We start from the raw sequence: 10752 nt of genomic DNA, 5'->3' as shown, positions 1-10752 counted from the left end.
TCACAGTGCAATGAAAGGCAGAATTCACCAGTGACATCACCTGGATCTTCTCCTCTTGCACAGAGACGAAAGCCTCTTCCAGATCCTCTTCAGATACCACATCTTAGTCTTCCACCAGTACCTCCTCGCTTGGATCTAATTCAGAAAGGTGTAGTTCGTTCTCCTTGTGGCAGTCCAACTGGTTCGCCAAAGGTAAATAAGTTTTTACTAAAAAGACCTATCTATAATATACTTATTATTTGTGAGAAGTTTTCATTTTAAAATTCTTATTTTGTATCTGTCTTCCTCAGTTGTTGGACAAACAAGATGTTTCTTAATATTATTTTGAATTTTGATAAGACATAGAAGTCATATTTTCTTTGTCCTTATAATCATCCTTTTATTTACAAAAATAAAGGTCAGAGCAACTGAAGTTATTCTGTAAAATGAATTTAAAAGGTCATTATATGCATTAAAATAAATTACATGCTATTATCCAATGATATTTTAAACTCATTTTCATTGTGTCATGACAGGAAAATTATGATGACAACATATTTGTATAAGGGCTTAAGATATAAGAGATTATGTGTTTCAAGGTGACATTTTGTATGTAGCTTTTGTATTTGGTGGAATTAGCCATAATAATTATGTATATTAAATATACATATGAAATGGTTGATTTTTTTATATTAAGCCTGTTATTTAATGAAACTCACAAATTAGATTACATTGTGAAAGTTTTTTCTTAAATTTAATAAGATAATCATTTGACTTTTTATTAAGCAATCTTTACAAACACAATTTTTGATAATATGTTTAAATTTAAATCTAGCCTCAGACATTATTTCTAACACTTCTCAGTTTTTCTTACTTGATAGTTAACTTTGTTTTTAAATAACATTAAAAGTCATTAGTGATTTTACATGTGTATATATATATATATATATATATAGAGAGAGAGAGAGAGAGAGAGAGAGAGAGAGAGAGAGAGATACAAACATAATGGATTCCTTTTTTTTTTTCTCCTGGTGCTTTCTTATATTTAAAAACATGTTATCTTCTTCTGGATCAGATGAACTTAGTATAATTAAAGATCACTAGGCAGGCATGAAGGCTCATTTAGTAAAATAAATCATGTTTCTACAAGGAAAATCAGACTGTTTATTCTTGGAAATGCACATAGAATTCTTTGTATGTTCTGTGGAAAATGTGCATTTGATTTGTGTAATTCTATCAAAAGTCTTTCAAGTTCTTTCACTGATGAGACCAAAGAACCAAAGCATAGGTATATTACTGGAGAACCACATTACATTCTAAATATAAAATTTTTAAAATTCTGATATGTCTAAAAGGATTATTTTGAAATAGCAAAAGAACCTTCAAGTATATTTGCAGAATTAAAAACAAATTGTTTTCAAGTGTTTCAAATGAAGTATTTCCTCGTTCTCTGCTAAATCACAGAAATGTGCAAATAAATGATTGTTTTAAGTTATTTCATTGTTAATCAATCAAAATCATTGCTTGGGGCATTTTTGTTTGTCTTCCTTCTTTAGTTTTTGAAACCATAGGCATTAAGTTCAAATACTGAGTTTTAATGCTACCACAGAAGGTACTGTATTGAAATATTGTTTTAGTTTTCTCTCATTTAGTTTCCAATGTTGTTAAATTTGTGATGAAGGGAATATGTTGACAGATGGCATAGAAATATAATACACTCCATTCTGATCTTATTAAATACGAAAATAATAGACTCATGAAAATAATAGAATTTTTAATTAGAAAAAAGGCAAGGAAATGAAATTTAATAGAATAAATGTTTTAAAACTTTTAATATAATATAATCCAAATTTTTTTTTCTCTTCATGTTTTCAGTCTTCTCCTTGCATGGTGAGGAAGCAAGATAAACCACTGCCAGCACCTCCGCCTCCCTTGCGAGATCCTCCACCACCTCCACCTGAAAGACCACCCCCCATCCCACCTGAAAACAGATTAAGTAGACATTTCCATCATCTGGAAAGTGTACCATCCAGAGACCAGCCCATGCCTCTTGAAGCCTGGTGCCCTAGAGATGTGTTTGGGACAAACCCATTGCTTGGATGTCGCATCATGGGAGATGGCTCACCGAAACCTGGACTTACTGCAAGTTCAAACGTAAATGGAAGGCACAATAGGATAGGCTCTGATCAAGTATTAATGAGAAAACATAGACGCCATGATTTGCCTTTAGAAGGAGCTAAGGTAAGACACATGCAAAGCAAAGGCTAGATAACTTCTTTGTCAACTCAACTAGTAATGAGGTGGCATGTGGGGTTGTCTGATGCTTGTCTTGTAGAATATATCTTCCCTTTAATTATCTTCATGTTATAAATAATAAAAAGTTCATTAAACCTCATACCTAAGAGCAATCAGAAAGGAAATCTTAAATCATGACTTCATTTGTGTGAATGACTTGATGTTTATATTTCTTTATTTAATTTGTGCCTTGTAAAGCTAGTTTATCCTTTGTAAGAAATTCAGTGATTTGGGATCTAGGTGTGTATTTGGGTGTGTCTGTATATGTCTGTATGTTTCTGTGTATGTCTTTGTGTTTCTGAATATGTGTATATGTCTTGAATATGTGTCTATGTGTCTTAGTATCTCTGTGTATTTGTATGTCTTACTGTATATGTCTATGTCTGTGTTTGTCTGTGTCTCTCTGTCTCTGTGTTATCTGCATGTATATGTGTCTTTATAGCATGCAGCTGTCGAAGACTCTTGCAAACCTTGATTACTATACCAAATGTTAAATAAAGACCCAAGCTGAAATCCAGCCTTAAAAATTAAACTATTCCTATTTAGCAAAACATAGATTGCCTGAAATATGCACTTTGAATGAAGCTTACCTTTATAAAGAGTCCTGGCTGAAAGGGAATGTTATATTCCTGAGAAAGATGACACTGTAGCAGACAAAGAAACAATAGGAGAAACTTAATTTGGCCTTGTTCCAAGACTAGTTGCAGTATGGTAAAGTTATGCTTATATACATTTGCTTCTTTATTTACTCATTAAATCCTTTTGTTAGTGTTTATTTCTCAGAGTATGGACAATGCAAGTGTCATGATTAAATCCAATTTCCTTTATTATCTCAAAATGACAAAAAAAATTCGAAATGAATGACAGTATAAAAGGGTGTAGAGAAAGAAATCCTCATAGAGAGAGAGACAGAAAGACACAAAAAGTACAGTACCCATACAATCCAAATGGAAGCCAAAAAAGCAAATGTGGTAGAACAAATTAAAGAAAAAAAAAACCCCAAAGACCAGGAAGATGAATTTGATAGCCCCTAAAATGGAAGGGTTTGAGGAAATGGTCATGTATATAGTACCTGCTATGTGTCAGCATTAGGATAAGCAAATTGCAAATATAGTCTTATTTGTTTATGGCCATTTTACAGTTGAGGAAACAGGCAAACAGAAGTCAAGTGAGCTGGCCAGGGTCATACAACTTTTTAAGTGTCTGAGGCTAGATTTAAACTCAGACATTTCTATCTCCAGTCCCAGAATCTATTCTCTGTGTTAATTGGCTTCCCCTATAAATAAAAATAACTAGGCTAGAAGAAAGAGCTTAGGAAGACAAAGTTAGTTGTCTCTCAGAAAAATTTAAACAAAAATATAAATACCATATTTAATATAAAATATTCAGATATACAAAAGAGCAAATAGATAACCTCAGAATGAGAATTTTTTAGCCTTGGTTTAGAAATGCAGGGTTATCAGGATTAGATATCCCCTTAAATACCCTAATTTACAAGTTTCTTAACCTACTCTATGCAGTCAAACTCAGCTACTCACAGAGATGTACATGTCATTGATTATATGACTTGTAAGTGTTCTATTTCAGTATTTATAAGATCTGATAATCATCTTTCATTTCATCTTTTCTGTCTCTTATTGTCTTTAGCCCTATTTGTGGTTTTTGCTTCTGTTTCCTCTATGTCTCGTTTTGTTTTGTTTTGTTTTAGAAGATTGTCACTTTTACTTTGACTAAGCTTGCCTTTTCCTATCTTCATTGCTTGTTGGATTGGTTTAACTCTACACCTGGGTCTGCTAGAATCAGATGTTAAAATTTTCACTGGGAGAATTTACACCTTAGAAATCAGCAAACCCTACAAATTATGTCTTAATTTATTGTTGGTTGATTTGCAGGTTTATGATGCAGATTGAGCTTTAAAGTGTTTCATAAATACAGGTTTCTTTTCCTTCTTGGAGAGCCGCTTGTTAAACACTTAGCAGCATATCACTCGCTTGATTTTTTTCTTATCTTAAATTCTTTATTTTCCTTCTCTTATCACTGATAGCAGCTTGCCAAACTTCAGCCTTGGGTTATTCTCACACTTTTTATTTTTGCTCCTATTGCCATGGAACTGAATGAAGTTGAAGAAAAATCATAAAAATCTGCTGAATTTTCTTAGGTGATATTAATTAAGACTTCCTTGTAGCAAATTCATTCTTTTTGTACTTTCCTGATTCATTTGGTATTTCTACTCACAGCAGCTATTCTAAATCTTTTCATCCCTCCAAAAACATCCTGCAGTATTTTCTTCAATCATCCCCTCAGCTAAGAATTTTATTCACTGAATAATTTGACACATTTGCCGAGAACTCCCTTGTCTTCTCACCTTTTTGACATCACTCAGATATCTTCACCCACTACTTCCTCCATCCCTCCCATCAATCTCACAAGTAGATGGGTCCCTTCTCATGCCCAAGGCTCACACTTCTACATGTTCTGTTAATCCTATCTGTTCTCTCCTCTCTTCCCCTACAGATTAACCCCACTAATTTTCACAGCTTGTTTTTTGATTGCTTCTTTCTTGCCATCAAACATGTACATATATCCTCCATCTTTTAAAAAACAAAACAAAGGGGTGGCTAGGTAGGGCAGTGGATAAAGTACCGGCCTTGGAATCAGGAGTACCTGGGTTCAAATCCGGTCTCAGACACTTAATAATTACCTAGTTGTGTGGCCTTGGGCAAGCCACTTAACCCCATTTGCCTTGCCAAAAAAAAACCCAAAAAAACAACTCATCCTTCTATCTCTGCAAGGTATTGTGTTGTAACTTTCCTATTCTCACCTAAACTGCTTGTGAAAACCATCTATACTAAGTTTTTCTTCTTCCTCTCATTACATTCATAATTCTTTACAATTTGACTTCTAATATAATCTCTTAACTGAAACTGTTATTAACCCAAATTACTGGTGATATCCTACCGATCAGATCTAATAATTGCCATTTCTCAGTCTTTAGCCTTATCCTCTCTGAAACTTTTGATATTGTTAGTCATTTTCTTCTTCTGGTTTTTCTGGACTCTGGGGTTTTATGACACTGTCATCTCTTTGTTCTTCTATTTGTTGATTTCTAAGTATCCAGTTCTAGATATTCTTCCAAGTCAGACTCACTAATCATTGTTGTCTCTCAAGATTCTGTCCTGGCCCTCCTCTCTTCTCCCTCTATGCTGTTTCATTTCATGATCTTATCAGCTCCCATGGGTTCAGTTATTTTTATACTGATGGTTACCATGTATGAAGATATGTAATATATGTATGTATATATATGTATGCATATATGAAAAATATAGAGATAACTGAATCATCAATATAGAGGTAATATATATTATATGATCTATTCTACATAGTTATATATAGATATCTAAATATTTGTGTGTATGTGACTTTACATGCATACATCCATATACACACAAATATCTCTAACTTCAGTCCCTCTTCTAAGCTCCAATTCCACATCCAACTTTCTAATTGGTATTTCAACTTGTTTTTAATAGATTTCATTATCTTCCAGCTTCTCCTTCCCAACTTTCCTATTATCATCATGAGTAGCACCATGTTTTCTGTCACCCTCAGCCTTTTCTTCCCTTACCAATCCAATCCATTGTCAAATTTTATTACTGCTGTCTTGTTCCTGTATCTCTCCTGATGGATCACCACTCATAGGTGCAAATCCTCATTACCTCATCAACATTGATTTTATAATAGACTATTCAAGTCTTTATCCATGTTATTCTCCACCAACAAACTAAACTTATTTTTCTATAATAATGATCAGACCCTGTCAGTGACCTATCCTTCCCCATCCCCTGCCACCTTTATCCTTTCTATTACCTCCAGAACCTAGTATAAAATTCTCTTGGGGGCATTTAAATTCCTTAAGTATTATTGCCTTTCTAGTTGTTTTTTTTTTTTAACATATCTATAGTCTCCCTTATCTACACTATTCAGTCCTGCTTAACTGACCTACCCCCATATCTGGAATGTTCTCTATCATCATTATTGAATCTTAGCTCCCCTGTCTTCCTTCCAGACTCAGCTCAAATCCCAGGCTCTGCCTTCTTTGTCCTGACCCCACATTCCATTTTTTTCCTCTGAAGTTGCCTTACAGATGTATTGGTTTTATATCTTTTTTTTTTTGTATCCTCTGTGCCACAGTGCCATACTTATCATCATAGTAACCACTTAAGGAGTGCTTACTGAGTAATTTGCAAGTGAATTCTGTCAAAGATGTGAATAAGTAAAATCTATGTTAAATAAACTTTCAGAAACAAAATAGACACTACAATATTTGTTCAATGTGACAAGAATGATTTTTAGTACTCAAATAAGAATAGAGGCAGAACTTTTAAACCATTATCACCAAGTAATACTGATTCAACAGTAATAAAACTATCTAAAAATTTAAAATAGCTTATTATTAGAATTTTTTGTTATAATCAAGTTAAATTTATATCAGGCATGCAAAGATAGTTCAAGACTAGGAAAACAATGTATTTGTTTGTCCAGACTTCTTTTTTCATTGATCTAATAAACTCTCATAAAGAAATAAGCTATATAGCAGGATCAGCAACAACTCTGTTATTTATAGTCATAAGAAATTGCCTCGGGACACTGAAAAATGAAGTAATTTGCTTAAGGTCAAGTAACATATATATATATATATATATGCACAGCCCCATCTTCCTCATGTTAGGGCCATTTCCTTATCAAATACACTCCTGCTCACTAATGGTTGTTGTAAAGAAAAGGCATTAATAACAAACAAAATAAAATAACAAAATAATTCACATACTTTAGATGTAACCTTTTATTTTTTTTTATTTTGAGCTTAAAATTATTTGCATGAAAAATTTTGTCATGGTGAAAAACTAATTTATGTACATAATCTAGCAGTAGTTTTACAAGGGAAACTTTGAACGTTTTCCCATTAAATTCAAGAATAAGGTTGGATGCTCCCTCATAATTATTCATAAAATGTAAGAATTTGAATTAGTAGCCATCCAATCTAATCCTGCAGTTTTGTAGAGGAGAAAAGTGAGACTCAAAAAAGGTTAAGTAAATTGCCCAAAGTTACATAGCTAATCAGTGTTTAATGCAGGATTTGAACCCAGATCTGCCTGACTGTCCAGTGCCGCATTCACCGTATTATACTACCTCTCATTTTAATTTTTAGAAATGTTAACTATAGCAAGTCAAGACAGAGAAATTCAGGAAATAAAAATTAGTTAAGGGACAAAAATAGGTTTATTTGTAAAAGCTATAGAAAAAAAATATGATGCAAGAGGATCAGTGCCATCTCAGACACATACTGACCATTTGATCCTGAGGATATATTTGACTTAATCCCTCAGTTGTATTTTATGTAACACACTTATGATAAAAAAAAAGTTGTGTATGTGCTTTGATAAAAGGAAGTCATTTGGTTCTCCTTATCCTAATAAAATCACAGGTCCTGAAATAAAAATATCTTGTTTACTTAGAAAATCCCAAAGATTCACTTAAGGAGAAAGTCAATAAGTATCAAAAATAATAGAATATAAAATAGTCTGCAAGAATAATCAATGTATTAATATGGGGGGGGGGGGAATTGTCAGAACTACTATTTAAACAAAGTTTAAGCAAATTTGTTACCTGAATGTGCCAGAACAAAGAAATGCATCTCCTTTGTTCTCTATATCAATAAACAGTGTTTTATTTTATTGTCTTAATAAGAGAATACAGTATAAACTAAATAATTAAAAAATACTCTGTTTACACAACCAGATTGTGCCAAATACAGTAAAGGAGGTAATACTGCTTAAATTAAGCTCTGGTTTCAAATTTAAACAGCATTGAATAGTCTATATAATTGGTTATAACAATAGCTTAATTCATATTAAGGAACAGCTAGTTAAGAGTATCAAGAAAAATAATGAAAAATTTGGAGGAAATGTTATTAGAGAACTAAAATTATAGATTAGTAATCATCAAAAATAACTAGTATTAAATTATTTAAAATAATAACATTTTGGGGGGCAGCTAGGTGGCACAGCAAATAGAGCCCCGGCCCTGGAGTCAGGAGGACCTGAGTTCAAATTTGACCTCAGTCACTTAAAAATTGCTTAGCTATGTGACCTTGGGCCAGTCACTCTTAAAATTTTAAAAGATAATAGAATTTTTATAAGAATTGAAAACTAGGTCACTAAAATAGATTATGTGATTTATAAATAATTCTAGGGTTTATTGAATGCAAGAATAAAATTTACATGGGCAAAGTAGTTGATAGAAATATCTGGGGAAGCCAAATAGCAGTTTAATAGAAAGTGGGTTCAGACTATGCTTCTGCCTCATATTACTCTACATTAAATAAAAGATACCTCTTAAAATTAAAAGGGAATAGAATATATCGTCCATATCTTTGTGTAAATATGTATGTACACACACATATATAATTTATTGAAAGTTTTTGTATAAGTAGAAGTAACTCAGCTAGAACATGAAGAAAAGACAAGGAACAGAATCAGGTCTTTTCATTAGATACCTCTGATAAAAATGCTACATCCTAAATTTACAGGGCATTGACATTAAGCTTTAAGAGAATATTATGTCAAAATATTGAATGGTTCAATGTAATAGTATGCTATTAAATGAGTTGATAGTAACAACCCATTTCTTATTCATTCATTCATTTACCTATTTGTTTATTTATTTGCCCAAGGTCATGCCACCTAGCTGCCCTCCGTAATAACCCATTTCTTTTGAAACCTATCAAATGCCCATTTGAAAAAAAAGTTCAAAATTATTGAACAGAAAAATATGCAATGGGAAAAAAAAAACTATTTTACTTCAAAACAGTAAAGGCAGTTTTTTAGAAATAAAATATTTACAAGACTCCAAAAAAAAGTACAATAATACAGCATTGATAGAACTAGTGTTAGATCACAAAATGTTTTATCCCCTTTTTTTTCTTAAAAGTGTTACCCCTTGGTTAATATTCCAGTGAGGAGTACAAGGAAGAGTAAAAGAAAAGAAAATGAGATGAGGAAGCAGGGATTAAGGGAGGGATGGGAGAGAGAAGAGAGATAGCCTATAGAATTATGTTTAATAATAGCAAATTAAGAAACTGAGCAAGAATCAAGATTTGCTGAACAAAGTGTGATAGGTGAATGTGAAGGAATATTTTTGTGCCATAATCACTAAAGCATATTAAGAATTCAAATAAATTTATAAAGTTAATACAGAGCAAAGAGAGAAGCAAAAAAACATTTCAGCATTATTTTGTTGTTCAGTTATTTTCCAGTTGTGTCTGATTCTTCTAGTATCTTCAGAGATACTAGAGTGGTTTGCCATTTACTTCTCCAACTCATTTTACAGATGAGGAAACTAAGGCAAACAGGTTCATTGACTTGCCCAAGGTCACACAGCTAGTAAATGTCTTAGGCTAGATTTAAACTCACAAAGTTGAGTCTCTGATTCCAAGCTTGGCACTATATGAAGACATTCAGGTTTGCAGTTTGGGTTTTTAGTCATTTCCAATTCCTATTGGGGATTTCTTGGCAGTGATATGGCAGTGGTATGTCATTTCCTTCTCCAACTCATTTTACAATTGAGGAAGCTGAGGCAAACGGGGTTTAATGATTTACCTGAGGCCAGATTTGAACTCTTAAACATGAGTCTTCTTGACTCCAATCCCAGCACTCTTATCTAATGGGCCACTGAGCTGCCCCCATATGAAGACATTACCCAGCTTCACCACTGTACCAGCCTTACTAATACCTTGATAAATATTCCCTTCTTTTAATAGACAATAGATTAATCAGTAGACTGTTTCATATGCTACAGGATTTTTATTAATACCTCATAAGAAGAATTTTATTAAATTGTTTATATTTATAAAATGTGTTTAATTTGCCACAGCTATGTAAGCAAATGCCTTGCCCATCAAATTGAATTCCCTCTCTTTCCCCATGTCTCACCTCTACACTCAGATTTTAGAGTGAGTATGCATTTTGCAAGGTTGCTCATAGACTTTAGGAAAACTTCATGCAACTCTAATTCTCTATGGAAAACTCCATACACTAACCAGCAGTTGGAAGTTCTATGAGCAAAACAACCAAAAGGTAATGGGACCTTTATAAAAAAGATAATAAAGATGAGCCCCAATGAGAGCAATTTGACAAGGAGTCAGAATATAGCACAGTATAGAATCATGTGAGGAACAACCTTGACTGAACCTCACAAGCTCTGCTTAGGTCCAGGGGAAATGATAGGCTTTCTAACATCCTTACATTCTTTCCTGATGAGAAAGGTAAGAGAATATTCTTGACAGTGTCTGAAGTCTCCAATAGGAGAATCTTAACATATTTATTGAAAACCTTTCTTTGTTGGTCTTTCTGCTTACAGGGAAGAACTGTAAGTCCTTTTGGAGGTAAGCAAAAATGAACCAAATAAATGCCCATGAAG

General features: G+C 33.0%; 1 protein-coding gene across 11 annotated transcripts in view; it reads left to right on the top strand.

Moving 5' to 3' along the window:
- Window positions 1–10752, top strand: part of CBLB (Cbl proto-oncogene B) — a 237136-nt gene that overhangs the window by 167894 nt on the left and 58490 nt on the right. For all 11 annotated transcript variants that reach the window (XM_074214406.1, XM_074214410.1, XM_074214407.1 and 8 more), the window contains 2 exons: window positions 7–192; window positions 1855–2220. In XM_074214406.1, the coding sequence (XP_074070507.1) occupies window positions 7–192; window positions 1855–2220 (552 nt within the window). The remainder of the gene's footprint in view (window positions 1–6; window positions 193–1854; window positions 2221–10752) is intronic.

The sequence above is a fragment of the Macrotis lagotis genome, chromosome 1 (assembly GCF_037893015.1).
Source record: "Macrotis lagotis isolate mMagLag1 chromosome 1, bilby.v1.9.chrom.fasta, whole genome shotgun sequence".
NCBI classification, from domain to species: Eukaryota; Metazoa; Chordata; class Mammalia; order Peramelemorphia; family Peramelidae; genus Macrotis; species Macrotis lagotis.
This window is presented reverse-complemented; position numbering and strand designations above follow the sequence as displayed.